Raw genomic sequence first — 19571 nt, forward strand, 5'->3', positions numbered from 1 at the left:
CCAATATCCCATCCAGCCCTGCCCTCTGGCACTGGGAGCCATTCCCTGTGTCCTGTCCCTCCATCCCTTTCCCAAATTCCCTCTCCAGCTCTCCTAGAGCCCCTTTAGGTCCTGGAAGGGGCTCCCAAGTCTTCCCAGGGCTTCTCTTGTCCAGGTTGGCCAATCCCAACTCTCCCAGCATTTCAAATGACAAGATGCAAAACTACAACTTCCAAAAACAGCCCAAAAATCCCACAGTGAGTTCTTCTTTAACAGGACATAATAACTTACGGGGATAATTAAGGAGTGTAGTCTTTAATTATTAATAGAGTAGTTGATGTAGATCAGTTTTGGATCAATTGATCACAAATACACCACTGAACATTCAGATGCTTCAGTCATGCTCTACTCTGCCTTGGACAAAATTTCACAAATAATAAAAAACAATCAAACACCAAAAATAAATTAAAATTTAAAGAAAAAAAATAAAGGAGAGAAGAAAACTAATCCTGAGTCCATAATCTTCCACACAAATTGAATTTAGAAACAAACAGACAAATAAAATGTTGGATAAAAACTTCCCTCATCATCCAAACAGTTGATATGTACCAAGGCCCATCCTATGGAGTTTCTCCCAACTCTCTAAGGTCATTGGGTTTGCTGCCAGCAGCATCCTCTTAAATACATTAATTTGAGTATAAAAGCCTTTTAGAGAAGGGCAATGAGCTGCTTTGCTCCAGATTCATAGTAAGATTCCTCTAAGTAGATAAAAAGGATGCTTAAGCTCAGCAGAATACCACAAATCATTCTCCAAAAGTCATTTTTAATCAGAATTAATTTGGGGAGTGATAAACCACATTAATTATTCTCTGTGGATCTGATTGGATTACGAGCAGTGGCCTCTGAAAGCTGGGAGGTACTGATGCTCCAAGATTTAAAAAAGGGACATATTTGAATAAAGTGGCAATTTTTAGCAAAGGATTTGCTCCTTGCTGCTTCAATTCCCCTTTTTTGCAATTCCCATTTTTTACCCAGAATTTCCAATCTGTTTGAGAGCCCATTTCCTTAATTAAAGACCTTTTTGTGCTTTTCATTAGGAATATACTAATTAAAACCAGATGTAACATGCAGAGCCTCTAATTATGAATTCTGTGCCTTGATCTTTGCTTTGTGTTTCCTAGTGCTAGAATTATTTTGCTTTTCACTGGTATTTTCATGGAACTCCTGTTGCTCCCCCTCAGAATTCCAGGCTTCCTTGAGCCCCAAACACAATATTTTCAATCTGCTTCAGGAAATAAACCCACAAAAGAATCTTTAGGGAAATTACCAGCAGGAATTGGCTTTTCTCTACAATGGAATGTTATTAGCTCTTGCTTTTCAAATATTAACAGTATTAACCTCTGCTTTTCTTCCTTTATTTATTAAATTGTTGAATTATTACAGATTTAAATGAGGGAAATATCAGAGGTCCTGATTCTAGTGAAGAAAGAGAATTGTCTGAATTCCTGCTCAGTTTATAAAGGTGTTTTTGTCCTGAAAATGTTTGCAGGGAAGGAATCTTGCCTAAATAATGCCAGTGAATCCAAGGCTCTGGAATTGGCTGTATTTGATGGAAATGCTTTGTTTCCTACAATATTTTCATTCCAGCCTTTTCCTGTGCTCTTTGCCCCTTTCTAATCAGATTTTTCATGGAACTTTATTCCCTTTGAATATGCTTTATTGAATATCGAATATCCTTGGAATATCTCAACAGAAGAGAGCAAAATAAACAAAGCCATTTTAGGCTGCATGTTCTGGGGAGCAGGAATTCCTCTTTTCTTCACTTCAAAAGCATCTTGGAGATCCCTCAATGAGCTAAAACAATGAATAAAAGAAACAGTTAAAATTCCTGGCTAGAGAGAGAATACCAAAGTTGATTTTTTTTTTTTTCACAGATCTGTTATTAAATGTCCATTTTTTTTTCCTATCTATGCCTATAACCTGTAGATTTATTTTGATATTTCCTTTCCCTTGGGATGCCAAGGGAATCTTCAGAGTGGCAAGTTCTGGAATTCCTGAGATTCCACCCTGGGCACCCAGGGGAGCTTTCAGGGCAGCATTTGGCTCATCCCTCCTTTGGCTGTTGCACGACTCCTGCACAAAACTGAACTGCTTTGCCAGTCTCAACCTTTCCTTCCTTAAAATGTGATTTACGGATGCCAGAGTAGGGAGACAACATGCTTGGTAGGAGTAAAAATCTCCTCTGAAAACTCATTGCAGTGACAACAGCGCAGCCTCCAGCTGCTGAAACATCTGGCCCCCAAAAAAGCTGTGTGCCCTGCTAAGACAAATATTACAGGAATGCCAGGCATTTTTCCTTCAAAAATCATATTCCTGCTTTTTCTAGGCTTTCTGAACTTTTTGCTCTAAGCTCTCTTCCTTTCCTTTTATTTTCCTCTGGCACAATCAGAGAATTCCCTACCCTTTGGGATTTTTTTCCCATGTAATTGAAGATTTTTCAATTACTTCTTTCTTTGAGGGCATTTTGAAGATTGGTGGTCCTGAATGTGCCTTCTTGAGTAAAGGCTCCTAGAGGGGCTGGGAGTGGGGAGTGTGCCTGGATCATTCCCATCCCATAGAGGAAATCCATGTGTGTGGCCTTTACTTCCTCACACACACACAAAAAGTTATTCTCTAAAGCATTAACTTGAAGAAAAATAACAATAAAATCCATTTTTCGCAATTATTTGCTTCAAAATCCAACTTTGGGAACCTCTCTTGTTCAACACCTTTTCCCATGAGACAGCCTGCCAAAAGGAATCCCTGTTTCCTTTGGCACCTGGGAGGTTTTTGGCCACCACAGGAGGACAAAGTGAGCAATTCCCATTCACCTGATTTATTCCTACCTGTGTTTCTCAGAAAATTCCTGGCACTGGGGGTATTGGGAGTCAGCTGGGCAGTGATCAGTATCAGTGATGTAGTGAAGAAATAGAAATTGATATATAAATCGATATATAAATTCAAAGCAATATGAATATTAAAGAATATATGGAAATAACCATCAATATACTATAATACAGATATATTGATATATTATATACTGATGTATTAAATATGGAATATTTTATGTTAAATATAAGTTTAATATGAATATTAAATGTTAAATATTAAATGTTTTTTAAGATCAAGGCTGAACATTGCTGGTGCAGCCAGTGGCAAACGAAGGTGAGGAGCTTGAGTTCCAAAGGGCTTGAGCCAGATGAGGGTGTAAAAGAGCACGGAAGTGAAGAAATACAGGAAATAAAGGAAAATTGCAATGGCTACCCCAAATTTCCAGGCTTAGGTGTCTGTACAACACCCAGAAACCTCCCCTAAAACAGCCCAGTGACAGCTGTGCTGTCAGAACTGGAAATCTGCAACAATCTGGAAATTCCTACCAGCAAAAACAGTCTGGTTCTAAAAACTGCTTTATGTGCCAGCCACTAATTGGGAACATTGGAGCTGCCATCTGCTAGGAAGGCAGGAAAAACTCCCCTCAGCTTCCCAATCCCAATCCTGCCATTTTCCATGCCCCCTTAGCAGCCTGGGGCTTGTGGGTAAGGGTGACCCTCTGAGGGAGGTGGGAAACATTTCAAATTAACAACTGTGCTTCACTCTGAGCAGCAAATCTGGATTTAGATCAGATGAAAAGTGGGATCATCAATGATTATACAGCTTCAGGAGTTAGTGATAATTTTTATGCTCATCCCAAGCATGCCACTGGTGACTTTTGGTGACAGGGTCAGTGTGCTGCTGTCACAGCAAGTGGGGCTTGCCAGCCTGCCTGGGTGTTCTGCCATCAAGCTGTGCTTGTGCAGTCATATGGAGCCAGAGATTAATTAATTTGTGCTTTAAAGGCTTCATTTGTTGGGCCTTCTTGCAAAGGAGAGAAAAAGAAGGGGTTGATCACTGAGACAACAGAATGGTTTGGGTTGGAAAGGAGCTTTAAGCCCATCCATGGGCAGGAACACCTTCCACTGGCCTAGGCTGCTCCAAGCCCCAAAATCCAACCTGAACAACACTTCCAGGGATCCAGGGGCAGCCACAGCTGCTCTGGGCACCCTGTGCCAGGGCCTCACGTCCCTCTGAGTAAAAATATCCTCACTCCTTTTGTGCTGGGATTAGGGAGCACCCCAAGATTTGTGCCTCATCCTCCTCTGTGAGAGGGGATAGGAGAGGGCTGGAAGCAGCAGCAATCCTGACCCAGCTCCCTGTGTGTGGGCACACCTCCACTCAATGACAGGAGGCTGGAATTTGTCCTGGTAATTCCTGAGATCATCCATATTTATCAGCCCTCAATCACAGCAGGATTTAGGAGACATCTGTATTTCTTGTGCAGAACAAAAGGCAGACATGCTGCTGGAATATTAAGATTAAGTGCAGCTCTTTCTCTTCTTTGACAGTCATAATGCAACTCTTGAGATGTCATAGATCTCTTGCTAATGAAGTGTCAAAAATATTTACCTTCAGGACAAATTACAGGAATAGCAAACATCCTTCCTAGGATTAGAGAAGTTTGGGAGGTTCCTGGGAGCAGCTCACAAGCTCTCTCTGCTGGTCCTGCCAAGCCCAGTGTCCTTAGGTTTGAGCCAAAGAGCAGAGACAGGGGGGAAGGCAAACAACAAAGTTAAATATTTGAAGCTGGAATCTGATCATTTTCCCAGCCTGTTTGGCACCTGTTTGCACATCTCTGGGTGGATGTGGAAAGAGCCTGAGCTGTGATGATGGCTCTGGGTTGGCACTGAGCTCTCTGAACTGGTGGCAATTAACTCAGCCTGTCCACCAGCTCGAGGCACCTGAACTCTGCAGGACTGTACAAGCTGTGAGCTTCAGATGTCAAAAGGCCTCTTTCAGTGGAGTTTAATGCCTTAAGCTCAGCTGCAAGACTTGAACATCTCATTAGTGCTGAGCTCCAGTGCCCTGAGCTTTGTGCAGAAGGCCTGACTTCATTTAATGCCTGTGCCTGCAGCATCAATACCTTAATTTGGATCCAAATTTTGTTTGTTTTTAGTCACACACGTCTCCAGGCGTGAAATGCTGAAGGTGAAATTGATTTCTGGTGTCATTGAAAGCAGTGACTATTAAAAGCTGTACATTTTATTGAGAGACAATTTGCCAATATTAAAAATATGATGGGCTTCTGACCCAGCTGAACCAACCTCATAAATCCATTTTAACAAAGAAATTGGCCTTTTATTGGAAGGTCGTCCTGCTGCTCTCCAGGGCACCTCTAGGGAGCCTTTGGACTTCACTGGGCACTCAGTGGGAAACTTGGCTTGCTCATGGATGTCCCCAAAGGAGCTGGATCCTGTGGCTGGGCATTGCTCCTGTGGCTGCTGCTGGGTCCTTCATGTGCCACGTGGGGTTACAGGAATTCTGTTTTTCTTTCCTCCCCAGCTCCATTACCACCATGCAAAGCTGAGTATGGATAAACAAGAGGGTTTGGCTAGGCAAGACTTTTCTGGATTGGTCATGGTTTTATCCTGAGCTGTGTTGCATGAGCTGAATTTACCCTGGAGTCCCAGAATGGTTTGGGGTGGAAGGAACCTCAAATCCCATCCAGTGCCACCCCTGCCATGTCAGGGACACCTTCCACTGTCCCAGGCTGCTCCAAGCCCCAAAGTCCAGCCTGGCCTTGGGCACTGCCAGGGATCCAGGGGCAGCCACAGCTGCTCTGGGCACCCTGTGCCAGGGCCTGCCCACCCTGCCAGGGAACAATTCCTAATTCCCAATATCCCATCCAGCCCTGCCCTGTGTCAGTCTGAACCCATTCCTTGTGTCCTGGCACTCCAGGCACAGCTGAGGTGCTGTTTTAATTTTTGTCGTTGTTTCTCACCATCCAAACATCAGTCTGGTGTTTCTCTCCAGCCATTTCCTTGAGTTCAGGTTGGATTTTAGAAATGTTTCCTCGTGAAGGGGTGGCAGAGCATTGGAAGGGGGCTGCCCAGGGAATGGTGGAGCCACCAGCCCTGGAAGTGTCCAGGGAATGAGTGGATGTGGCACTGCACAATGTGATTTGATGGTCAAGGTGACAATCAAAGGTTGGCTGGTGTGATCTTGGAGATGTTTTCCAACCTTAAAAATTCCATTATTCTGTGACATAGTGTGTTTTCACATTCATTTCTTCCTTCAGCAATTTATTTATGTGGAAAGCCAACAATTTTCCTGACTCTCCACTGCCAGGCTCCCATCTGCTGGCTCTGGGGTGTTGTGGGGTTGTATTTCCCTGTGCCAGTTGGAAAGCTGGGATCCTCTGGAAAAGCCCACTGATGTCTTTGCTTTTTTGACTAACAGAACAGAGTAAATTTCAGAAAGCTTTTTAACCTTCCCATCTTTCTTAAAATCACTAATAAAGGAGTTTGAGCTCACCCAGGAGGCAGCACTCTGGGTTTTAAAAGCCTTAAAAAACCCTGTGGAGCTGGAGAACAAAACCAACCTAACACATTTTATATATATGCTTTTGGTAGTCGAGCCAGATGAAGCTTTGTGAATTTAGAAGAAAGCAAAATATTGAGAGTGGGAATTTAACCAGTTGTGTGTCTGTGATGAGTGACAGCCAGTGTCATTCCAGGAGCTCATCTTTTGGGCTGTTCTGAATGAAACTTGCTCTTTCCAGCTAAACCAGCCTGGATGTAATCCTTTAAGTGCTGGATGATTCTGTCTGGAAATCTGGGCTGATAGGAGTTGGAGTGCCATGGAGCATACACAGCTTTGAGCACCTGGATTGCTTATGGTGCTTGTATTCCCTGAAAAATTATCTGAGAATGAATAAAAAACTAGAAGGGATGATTTCCACCGTATAGAACTTGTTCAGTGCTGGTGAGGAAACAATTAATGATGATTAATGGCCCCCTGTTGAAGGCTTAACGACCTTGCCCAGATAATTCTCTTTTAGTAGCTGTGGTGTCTCATAAACAGCTCTGCTCTCTGTGAGCAGGGACAGGACCCCAGGGAATGGCTGGAGCTGGGTCAGGCTGGAGATCAGGGCAAGGTTTTTCCGCCAGAGGGTGCTGGCACTGCCCGGGCTCCCCAGGGAATGGGCACAGCCCTGAGGCTGCCAGAGCTCCAGGAGAGCTTGGACAACATTCCCAGGAATGCCCAGGGTGGGATTGTTGGGGTGTCTGTGCAGGGATCCCTGTGAATCCCTTCCAGCTCTGGATATCCCATGATTCTACAAACTCTTCATGCTGACACAAACCCTTATTGTTTTTCATTCTTAAGTCATGGCACTGTAAGGATTTTCCATGGATTTTACGTGCACCTTTTCAAAGTTAAGGCTGGTTTTCATTCCAGCATTAGCTCAAGCGACGGGCCTCAGGAGCAGTGCCAATATTTCCATAAAAACCTGCTGATAGATTCTGAAGTATCCCAGATGCTGGGGCCGTGACCAAGACTAATGAGTGCTCAGGCATTAATTAGCTCCCACCTCGCTGATCCCTGGAAGGAGCACAGGAAAGCTCGGTCAAGGTCCTTGAAACACTTCCCTCTGGATTCAGATTGAACAGGAGCATAAGGAATGGGGCTGGAGAGACCAGGATGGGGCTACACAGGGCTGTCAGGAGCAGGGAAGGTGGAATAACAATTCCTGGGGCTGCCTGGTTGATGCCAGCTCTGCATCCTGATCCAGTTCAGCAGCGGTGCCAGGACAGCTCTGCGTCCTGAACTGGGGCGCCCAGCAGGTCCCTGTGCACCACTGCAGGAATGCCACTCAATCCTTCCTTATTTTAATAAAAAGTTACTTGATTGCACCAAAAATACCTGTGCTCCAACAGAATATATCTAATATGAAGGGCATTTTTGTGCAAATCTGTGCAGAGGTTGCTGAGATGTTTTTTTTCTTTGATAATTCCTTTTCAATGAGAATTTGGCAGTGGAGGTTTCTCATAATTAGGCAGTTCTTAGGTATTGTTGCAGACTTGAAAGTCAACTTATATTTTTCTACTTTTTAATTTTTATTTTCTTTCTTCTGGAGCAGCTTAATGCCAACAGAGGAGGAAGAAATTGCTGGAAAAGCAAAACTGAGTGCAGCAAAGTTAAATGAAGCATTTAAAGTAGCAGCCATATCTGTGCTCTGGGATATAATGTTTTAAATGTCAGAGTGGCAGAAATTTGCTGGGCCAAGATGTAACTTTACTTAAAGGACAAGGTTAATGACTCCTTCCATGCATATTTACCTTGTTTGCCTGTGCTTGTTTCCTTTTCCCCATTAGGCTGATGATAAGGACACTGGGAATTACAGTGCCATGCAATACAGGCTCATCATTCCCCCCATCAAGGACGGCAAGGAGGGCTTTGTGATCGAGGCTTACACGGGGCTGATCAAAACTGCCATGCTCTTCAAAAACATGAGGAGATCCTATTTCAAGTTCCAGGTCATTGCCACCGATGATTACGGCAAAGGACTGAGCAGCAAAGCAGACGTGCTCGTAAGTATCAGCCAGGGATTATTGGTATGGAATAATTCCTCAGGAAATTCAAACACTGCAGGAAGATTCATTCCAGACAGATCTAGAGAAAAGCCATCAAGTGCTTGTGCTTCATTTTTTTTGAAGGCAGTGGGATAAAGCTTTTCGTTTCTTAAACCAAAAGATTTTGTGACCTGTTAGGAGTGAGTTCAGAGGAGGCACCAGTTTGGGAGGAAAGGCTGGGAGAGTTGGGAATGTTCAGCTTGGAGAGGAGAAGCTTTGGGGTGACCAAATTGTGGCCTTCCAGGACCCAAAGAAGCTACAAGAAGGATGGAAAGAGATTTTGGAGAAGGGCCTCGGGTGGCAGGACAATGGGAATGGCTTCCCAGTGCCAGAGGGCAGGGCTGGATGGGATATTGGGAATTAGGAATTGTTCCCTGGCAGGGTGGGCAGGCCCTGGATCCCTGGCAGTGCCCAAGGCCAGGTTGGACAGGGCTTGGAACAGTCTGGGACAGTGGAAGGTGTCCCTGCCCATGGCAGGGGTGGCACTGGATGGTTTTAAGGTCCTTCCAGCCCAAACCATTTCATGATTCTATGTCCCTTGGTCATGTCCAAGTTGTCTTAGTTGCTTATGTTAACAAATAATTTTGGGCTAAGAATGAACTTTTCAGTCCCTGAGAAAGCAGCATTCCAGAACTGGCAGCATCTTTAGGTGTCAGGCTCGTGGTTTTGTGCTGTTCAAAGAACATTGACTTAGTCCAGGCACTGAAACCATCCAAGCTAAATTTCCTTAAAACCTATAAACTTGATGGATTGGCTCAATATTAGCATAATGTGAAAGGGATGGAGTGCATTATCCACTTCATGGGAACACTGTCAAAGGATACAGATGAGAGCCAGAATCATTGGTATGGTGAATTCTGCAGGAGTTCTCCAAGTAAACATAAAAGATGACACCCTCATGCTTGACCTCCCAAAATGATGGGGAATTCTCAGGTAATTTAGACGCTAATAGGATATTAAAACATAGCCAGAAGGAATCGACATTAACATTAGAAAGTGAAGGATGTCTCAATAATTTATAGAGGTTTCTTTCTGATGGCTGGCTGAGTGATGAGCAGTGCACCCAGCTGCTTTGAGCAAGGCCTGGAAACTTGGAGGAGCTGGAGATGCAATTCCAGACCAACCCTATCTGCCTAGAACACTGGCACATGGACCTGCTGGAATGAGCCCAGGGGAGGCACCAGGATGGGCAGAGGGATGGAGCAGCTCTGCTGGGAGGAAAGGCTGGCACAGCTGGGGGGGCTCACCTGGACAGGAGAAGCTCTGGGGTGACCAAACTGTGGCCTTGCAGTGCTTGAAGAAGACAAAAGAAATACAGAGAGACAATGTTCAAGGGATGTAGGGACAGGACACAGGGAATGGCTTTCCACTGCCAGAGGGCAGGGCTGGATGGGATGTTGGGAATTAGGAATTGTTCCCTGGCAGGGTGGGCAGGCCCTGGCACAGGGTGCCCAGAGCAGCTGGGGCTGCCCCTGGATCCCTGGCAGTGCCCAAGGCCAGGCTGGAGCACCCTGGGACAGTGGAAGGTGTCCCTGCCATGGCAGTGGTAGCACTGGATGAGCTTTAAGGTCCTTCCAACCCAAATCATTCTGGGATTCTCTGATTTTATGCACCAAGTGCGATCCATACACTGAGATTCTTTCTCATGAATTTAACAGGATTTTCCTGCTGTGGGGTCAGGGGCTCAGGCTCTCAGATGTTATTTCTTTCAAAACCAGCTCTAAAAGTGAAAAGAGAAATTAATTTAATTACTCCCATGCAGAAGAACAAGATAGGACTGCACTGGGAGGAGGTCTGGGGAGAAGAGGCAGGTACAGTGCTGGGCAGAAGCTGAGCAGAGCAAGGTATCCTCCAGAGTTGGGACCAGGATGCTTCCCCAGAGCCTGGCACAGCTCTGGGAGCAGCAGGATCTGCCAAATCCGCTGATCAAAGGTTGTCACACTGGTGGGGACAACCCATGGGAAGGACACCAGGATGGCTCAGGTCAGACAGATGTGGCTTGACAGTTTGCTTCCACGTGATGGAGTTTTCCTTCTCAGCATCTGCGAGATGAAAGAAATACAAGAATTACATTTTAAAATGAGTTTGCTGCAAGGAAGCACCTAAAGGTGCTGAGGAAGGGGAGGTAGTGGATATTCACTATCATGATTTGAAATCCTGGATATCATCTTTATGATGCCATAGATAACATCTTTAATCAAATGTTTATTGGGGTTCAAGGCCTCTCCTCATTCGGGTCACAGCTACTCCCAGGAGTCCAATGGTGCCATATCACAATCAAGAGTCTTGGTAGGCTCTGCCTTGCTGAATTTAAAGCTTGGGAAGTGACTAATGAGTGAAGCTTGGGATCAAAGGGATATCACTCGTGGGCTAGAGGTTACCAACAATTTTCTGCTTTGCCTGCCTTTACAAATGGGGATAACAAGCAAGTTAATGTTACCATGGAAACCTCAAATGTCGCTTGATTTTTGTCCAACACCCTTGGTTTCCTATAACTTGTCACGAATGTGTGTTTATCCCTGGTTTTGTACATGAACAAGCGATGATAATTGTGATTTCTTCCATATTTAAAGAATCACTGCCTTTGTTTTTGGTGTTGCCTTGATGCTGTTTTCAGTTCCAGGGTGCACAGTGGTTGCTTGAATTGGCTAATGTAATTAATTCTATTAAATTAATCATTGCTTTCCAGTTCCGTTGCATGATTTTTATTTGGAGCTCATTATAATTCTGTGTTTCTTACACAGAAGCCTGTACGTGCTGATCAGGGCATCTGATGACATTTCAAGAACATTTAAATATTTAAAGTTGAATTAAGCTTCAAAGCTGGTGAATCAGTGTTTGATGTGGAAGCACATTTAGGTTTTTCTGCTGCTGTGCTTCCAGGGCTCCTCTTTGGAAAATCAGGGCTTGTTTATTTCTTTTAGAATCGACTAACCCTTGATTTTTAAATTTATCAGCTTTAACATTGGCCTAGTTTTCAAAATTTTCCTCCAGAATCCTCAACAGATTGGAGTGTTTTTGGGTTCATAGTAAAAAACAAAAATTGCCAGATATTTGCTCCCAAGTTACTCCATACCTCGGTGGAAAACTGAAATTTAATTTTATTCCAACAAAGCACACAAGTATTGCGTGGATTAGAAGCATTTTTTCCTCCTTTGTTTTTCTTTTTTTTTTTTTAAGGACAAAGCTCAGTTGCAAAATGTGCAGTTTTAGGATAGAGGGAGAAACTAAAACAATTGGAGATTAAAATAAAACCTCTCACTGATCACTTCAATGTAAATGAACAATTTCCTTCCCGATTTTCTAACAAAGTAGCATTGATTTTGTGGAATTAATCCTGTATTTCCATTTCCCTTGGTGCACATTGCATGGCTCCAAGAGAGGATTTTCCTGGCATCCAAACTGCCCAAATGCTCAGAAGTAATTTTGAATCCAGCCCGTGAGAGATCTGGGATTCTCTAAGTCAAATCTAAACTAAGAGCAGCTTTTCCTGTCCCCACCTTAAAAATCCATAATTCTCATGCAGACCTGGAATTACAATTCCAGTTAAATCTTTGATGTTTATGGGCTTTGGCTGCAAGATTTCCCAGCTCTCCTATTTGGAATTAAAAGGGGAGATGTGGATATCAGGGCATGGTGTGGAGGCAGACGAGGAACTTTCCCATTGCTGTTGGATGGGGAGGGGGCTGTGCCTGGCAGTGCCAATTGAGTTTCCCTCTTTTCCTTCCAGGTCTCTGTGGTCAATCAGTTGGACATGCAAGTGATTGTCTCCAATGTTCCTCCCACCCTCGTGGAACAAAACAAAGACCAGCTCATTGGGTAATCAATTTATTTCGTCTCCAAATATCTGACAATTCCCTGGCTTTGGGATAGGACGGATCAGGGAGTGAGGGAGGTGTTTTTATCTGGTCAATAAGAGCCCCCACATGTTTGCACTTCTGACTTCTTTTTGTAACACAGAGACAATTTTCTCTGCTTGCTGTCATGGAATTAGTCAATATGGGATAGAAAATGCTGTAGGAAATAGTCTATAACCAATCTTTGTCCTTTTTTTTGTCATTTCAATCAGTGATGAGTGGCACTTCCCACAGGTCTGGTCCATCCTGCTTGTGGTTGTGCATAGAATTTGAAATACTTTGGGGTTGGTGGTCGAGCCAGTCATTGGAAAAGTCCCTGAGTGCCTCATATCTTCACTGGGCTAGGAAAAATTCCTGATGGATTTACTCCTGGAGATTTGGGAGATGCTCCCCTTTTCTCCCTCTGTTTTGGGCCAAGTGTGCGTTGGCTCTGAGAGATTTGAACATCAGAACCACCAACAAAGTTGGTCAGGCTGAACTCATGGGGACTGCACTTCCTGAAACCAGGAGTAACTTCCTGAAGGGAGGGATTGCCTACAAATAGGAATAATTTCCTAAAAGGAGGTGTTTCCTAGAACCAGGAATAATTTCCTAAAAGGAGGTATTGCCTAGAAATAGGAATAAGTTCCTGAAGAGAGGGATTGCCCAGAAATAGGAATAATTTCCTAGAAGGAGGTGTTTCCTAGAACTAGGAATAACTTCCTGAAAGGAAGAATTACCTAGAAATATGAATATTTTCCTGAAGGAAGGTAGTGCCTATAAATAGGAATAATTTCCTAAACGGAGGTATTGTTTAGAACCAGGAATAAGTTCCTGAAGGGAGGCATGGCCTATAAATAGGAATAATTTCCTAAAAGAAAGGATTGCCTAGAAATAGGAATTATTTCCTAAAAGGAGGAATTGTCTAGAACCAGGAATAATTTCTTAAATGATGTAATGCCTATAAATAGGAATAATTTCCCAAAAGGTGGTGTTTTCTAGAACAAGGAATAACTTCCTAAATTTTTTATTGCCTATAAATAGGAATAACTTCCTAAAAGGAGGCTCTGCTGAGGTGGGGTCAAGCTCTTTTCTCAGGTAACAAGTGACAGCAGGAGAGGAAACAGCCTCAGGCTGCACCAGGGGAGGTTTAGATTGGAATTTAGGGAGAATTTCTTCATGGACAGCGTGGTTTCAGCATTGGAAGGGGCTGTCCAGACAAGTGTTGAGTCCCCATGCCTGGAAGTGTTCAAAACCATGTGGAATTGGCACATGAGGACGTGGGTTCGTGGTGAGCAGCGTGGTGATGGTTGATGGTTGGACTTGGTGGCCTTGGAGGTCACTTATAACCCAAACTTTTCTGTAATTCTGTATTTCACAGTGAAAAAAGCTTTGGAACGAGCACAAAGTTTAAAAAAATCAGTTTTTGAGTTCTCCAGGTCACCTTGGGAAGTCTTTACCTTCACAAACACCATGGGCAGATCAGTGTAGCTGGAGAATTCCTTTTCTAAGAATAAGTTTTTAAGAACAGCCTTTGCCAGAAGAATTACATCAACTTGTTTTCAAACAGGTCCATTCATTCCTGAAAATATTTGTAGAGAACAAATATCTCAAAAATAATTTTGTAGCTGTGTATAGAGGTCTGTTTCACAGTGAAATCTATTTATTTCAGGGCTCTCTTCAAATTTCTCATGTTTTCCTCCTAAATTTAAAAGATCACCCTCTCCCTGTTTTTATACAGGTTTAATAATTCGTGCAGCCTATAAAAACAAAATAAGTATTTGTGATTTTTTTTTTCTGTGTGTGCAACCACAGGCAAAAGGAAAACAAGTTATTGGGAATCTCAGACAAAAGTAGTTTTGCTACTTCAAATAATGCAGTAATTTATAAAAAATTTAATGTGTAATTAATTAACAGATAAAAAGACTATCATCAGCTCTGTCTAGTGGGAAATGTCCCTGCCTGTGGCAGGGGAGTTGGAACAAGATGATCCTTAAGATCCCTTCCCAACATAAACCACTCTGTGGTCTGTAAATTAAATTAGTCGCTACACAAGTTACTCAGCTCTTTCTCCTCTCATTTTGGCAAATTTTAATCCCTGAAAATAGAACATTTAGCCAACATTGGTGATGGGGAATGTTAGGGAGGGGGGCACATGAGTCATCTGTGGAATTACAGTGACTTTTCACAATAAAATAAATAGTGGTTTAAACACCTTTGGAGGGGAACTTATACCAGGTCCTGTCATTTTCACAAGGAGTTATGAGGTATTAAGAATTACATAATTCAGTTTTTCCACACTCAGCACAGCCACAGATGGGTGGGAGTTAATGGTCCATATAAAAGGAGCAAAGCAGGGAAGAGGAGATTTAAAGCATCAATTTTTGGCTTAGGAGTTTTTTGAGGAATACAATAGACTTGTCTTGGCTGACACTTCCAATAGGATCTTTTGCAGTCATTTAGTGTTTTCCTCTAACTGCTTTAATTTCATGAAGCTTTTCATATTCTCATCAGTGTCCCATTTGCCTTTTCTCTTGCCCACTTTAATTATGGCTGTGCAGAGAGGCCACTTTCTGTCTGCTGCAGGATGGGCAGAGAAAATAGGCTGAAGCTTCTTGGAAAATTCAGTGTGTGCCCCTCTCCTTCAGAAAACTTGATGGAGACAGATGATGGAGTGTTCTTGAAATATGGAAATTTAGGGGAGTGCTTGTTTGTTGGGCAAAGAACAGCATTTCATGGAATCATGGCATATCCTCTGTTGGAAGCAACCCAGAGGCATAATCGAATCTCACTCCTGAAATAAAACAGCCAAAGTGGTTCTCAGAGCATTTAATTCCTTGGTTTTCATGTGGTGACCACTTAAAGCTCTGCCTAAAGTCAGATAAGCCAGACTGCCAAGAGAGCTCTGAGCTTCTCCCATCCTGCAGGGAATAGAACTATCTTGGGAAATAAATTCCTCTGTACACTGCTGTACAGATGAGATATCACATCAATTCCTCTGAACTGGAATAGTGGAGTGGCTTAAAATGAGAGTTTGGATCAAAGATAGAGAGTCAGAGACGGGCTGAGGCTGCAGGAGCTCAGTGGGCACCTGGTGTCCCCTCCCTGCCCCAGCAGGGCCATCCCAGAGCCCAGGGCACAGCATTGTGTGCAGCCAGCTGTGCCCCAGCCCCAGGGAGGAGAGCCCCCAGGCCGTGTGGGCAATGTGCTCAGGGCTGGGCACTGCCCAGGGCACAAGTTGTGCCTCCTGTGCAGGGCAATTGCCGGGCTCAGGCCCTGCCCGTGGCTCTGGTGCCATGGCTGGGCCCCGGAGCAGAGCCTGGGCCCTGCTCTGCCCCTCCCTGCAGCCAGGCCCAGCCAGGCCTGAGGGCCCCTCTCAGCTGGGGCTCCTCTCCAGGCTGAGCAGCCCCAGCTCCCTCAGCCTGGCCTGGAAGGGCACCCACATGCTCCAGGCCCTTGCTCAGCTCCAGCAGCTCCTGGCCCTGCTGTGCTCAGCACCCAGAGCTGGACACAGCACTGCAGAGGTGCCTCCAGGGCTGCCCCAGGGCCAGCATCCCTCCCTGCCCTGCTGCCAATGCTCTGCTGCTGCCCCTGGGATATCAAGATCCCCAGGTCTTCCTTGTGCAGCTCTCCAGTGTCTCTCCCTGTCTTGGTTTAGAAAGATAGCTGCCTGCTAAGGAAGGCAGGAGCCTCCCCTGAAATGGAGAATGTAAACCCTCCCCACCCCTCCAAATTGCTATAAATTTTAAATTAAGGGGCTCTCAGGCAAAAATATGGGAGCAGGAAATAACAGTTCTTTAATAGGGATAGGGGGAAAAAAAGGATAAAATAAACAATGCAGTACACCAGAACAACACTGACAGAGTCAGAACCCAACCTGACACCCTGTGGATCAAGATGTTGGTGACAGTCCAATTAGAAATGTGGCTGCAGCCCTCCTGAAGTGTCAGGTGTGGTTCTGTTGGAACAAGGGAGATCTGTAGAGAAGGATGTATTCTTCCTCTGAAGATCCAGTGGAAGGAGAGGCACCTGCTGTTCCTCTGGGGAGTCCAGTGGAGAAACCGTGCTGCTGTCTCAAAAACCTCTGGATTATATCTGGGTAGCAATGCTTGGCTCCTCCCTCTGGGCGGAGCATCTCCCAATGGGATGTTATAATTCTTATCAGCCATGCAGTGACATTCAATAGTCTGTTATCAGCAATGTCCTCTCCCAAGGGGGGAGTGATTGTAATCACTCAAAGAGAGAGATAAGGCAAACTGCCCACCTGACAAAGGTAATCTGCCATACAGATGGTAATGGAAAACATCTTGCATTGCAATCTTCAACACTCCCCTCACTTCAACCATGTTTTTCTTAGTCAGTTTTATGCTCTGAAAAGAATGGGGCAGTTCCCCAGGTAAACAAGATCCAAGCTGAACCCTCTAACACAATGCAGAAGTGGCCAGGCAGGCTTTTCCCTGAAAATCCAAATGCAGAATCAAGTGCTGATTCTTGGAGTTATTGCTGAAGGAGTTTTTAAGGAATATGAATGCTGAACCTTCCAACTTAATGGTTTGCATATCTAAAGCTGACTGCCATCATTCTTCAAAGGAACTCTACTTAATGCACAGAAACTGTGCTGCACTTAAAAGAGATGTTATAAAATACTACAGCAGTAAATACTGCTGTAAATTATAGATCATAATGTACAGCACATGTACATTGTGCATCACATAAGATTTTATGTCTAATCATAGTATATGAGACAATAAATTTTATATCTGGGAGCTGGAACACACACTTCAGGGAAGTGTTTCAGACGTGGATGATTTCCCTGCAGTTGTGTTTTTTTTTTCTCCTCAGTCCCTGAACGGGTAAAAAATCAGCTCATCTCAGCTGCAGGGTATAAATCACTCAGTCTTGTTACTTTTCCCACATGAGAAGTCACATTCCCATGCTCACCGCATGATTTTTGCCAGATAATTACTGAATTAAGTCTAATTACAGCTGACTGCACTGTGCCTGTTGGGGTGGTGGCAGTGACCTTGCCCTTGAGCCCTCTCCACAGGTGGCACTTGGTTTCCTGCCCTTTTTGAAAGGTTCCTGAGTCACAGGTCCAGCTGTAGCTGCTTTGTCCTTTACCCTTTACTCTCTGACAGGAACATTTTGGGGTCACTTTCCTCCTACCCCTCCACTCCACCTCCCCTCCCCTTTTTCTCATCACTTTGTCACACTGTAATGTTTCATTCCAGATTAAATTGCAAGCTTAGAATAGGAATAGATTAGATAATAACAGAATTGACTGAGTTAGATAAAATCTGATGAAATAAATATATTAGGGGGGACATTTGTCACTAACTGGCTGTCTCCTGTTTCATGTCCAGCCGGTCTGGCTTTGCTGGGAAAATGTGTACACTACTACTGGGTGTAGTGTTCACAGAGCCTGTTCCACCCTCTCTCCTGAGCAATCAGGATGATTAATAACTGCAGGCCACCTTTATTAAGTTGGGTAATAGAGACCCTAGCTTCCATAAGTCCAGCTTTTCCACTTGCTGCTGGCCCTGGCAGCTGGGAAGCCGCGGTTCAGCAAGCTCCTGCTCTCCGTAACTCCCGCGGTTGTTGTGCTAATGGAGCTCTCCAAAGCTCTCTAATGCAGTGGATAGAGTTGTAAACTCCTGCTTTCTCTCCTCAGGAATTGCTGACAATTGCAGGAAAAGCCCTTTTGTGCTGAGATCTGGAGATTGTCCTGGGGGTCAGAGGGGAGATGTCTCTGGGTATTATTCATTGGATGAGCGCAATGCTCCTTCTGTAATCGGGACAAATGAGGCTGAAATAAAAAAATTGGAGCATGTGTAGGGATTTTGGAGGGCAGGATTTTACAGGATGAGCACAAAGAGAAGGAAAGCAACTTCAGCAGTGTGTAAGAAAGCAAATTTCCTTACTGGTGTGCAAACCAATCTGCTTGTAGTGGTGCTGGGGTGACAGTGGAACTTGAATCTTCAAGGCCTTTTCCAGCCTTAATTCTCTGCTTTTATGGGATTAGGCTAAGTGGATATAAAGGCATTGGCTCTGGGTTGTTTTCTAAATACTATTAATAATATTATTATGAAATATTATATATGTTATTCTATTATATATGGTATTATGGAATATTATATATGTTATTCTATTCTATGCATAGGGAATTGTCTCTGTGCTGCTTAACATATGTGTGATAGAAAAATAATGTTTGTGAAAGGCTGTTTTATAAAAAAGTGATGTTTTTAGGCTTGGAATAAACCCTAGACACCACAGGATGAGCAGACCCTTCCCTGAGCTCTATTTATGTTGCAATAAGGAGTCTGGGAGCTGGGGCTCCAGTGTATCCCCCCAAATCTCTCACTGACTGCACCAGAGGGGCTGGAATTGGTCCTTGGCTCTTTGGGGAAGTCCAGTTGAAAATCCAGTGGTTTCATTGTCAATTATTAATCCCACAACAACTCCACACAGGCAGAATTTGGCTGAAGTGGAGCAGAATTGAGGAGTTAATTGAAGCGCTTGAAAAGTCTGCATTGATACTGATGGTGGGGGCTGGATGCTCTCAGCTCTGCATGGTTGCCAAATTTGTGCTTTCAAATACTCAGAATACAAATTTATCATTATTATTGCACCAGGTTATTTTTGGGAAATAGAATTTTGGCCAAAAATTATGCAGGATATTGAATTTTCAACATTACTCACTCCAAGTCTTCGGTAATCTGAGCCCTGAAAGAAAGAATATTTGGGGTTAGTATTTTTTCTATTTCTTAAAATATTTTATGTGCTCCAAAAACACAATAGGTTTTTTAATTCCTCAAGAACTTCTTGCTATGATGCCAGGGTGAACCCCTAAATTTAGTCCTATATTCTCCAGGATCTTGTCTGGAAGGGGATACAGCAACCTCAGGTGTGGATATAAACACATGGACATGGCACTGAGAGCAGGCTGGGAATGTGATGCATTTTTTCCAAATTTTGGGGTTTGACCTGCTGCTTTCAGGGATGTTCCAGGAAGTACCAGTTCAGAAATGTTCTGAAATCCCCTTTCCAGTACTTACAGGGGATGTGCAAGAAGACTGAAAATGAGATTTACACAAAAGTGGGAAGTGCCAGGACACAGGGAATGGCTTCCCACTGCCAAGGAATAGATGGGACAGTAATATATTGGAATAGAGGGCAGGAATAGATGGGAATATTGGGATATTGGGAATAAATCGTTCCCTGGGAGGGTGGGCAGGCCCTGGCACAGGGTGCCCAGAGCAGCTGTGGCTGC

At 44.0% G+C, this 19571-nt stretch overlaps 1 protein-coding gene across 3 annotated transcripts in view; it reads left to right on the forward strand.

The window, feature by feature from the left end:
- The window catches only part of PCDH15 (protocadherin related 15), a 642661-nt gene that overhangs the window by 589580 nt on the left and 33510 nt on the right, over positions 1–19571 (forward strand). For all 3 annotated transcript variants that reach the window (XM_063164079.1, XM_063164078.1, XM_063164080.1), the window contains 2 exons: positions 8208–8423; positions 12196–12284. In XM_063164079.1, the coding sequence (XP_063020149.1) occupies positions 8208–8423; positions 12196–12284 (305 nt within the window). The remainder of the gene's footprint in view (positions 1–8207; positions 8424–12195; positions 12285–19571) is intronic.

Source organism: Melospiza melodia, chromosome 9 (assembly GCF_035770615.1).
Source record: "Melospiza melodia melodia isolate bMelMel2 chromosome 9, bMelMel2.pri, whole genome shotgun sequence".
Lineage (NCBI taxonomy): Eukaryota > Metazoa > Chordata > Aves > Passeriformes > Passerellidae > Melospiza > Melospiza melodia.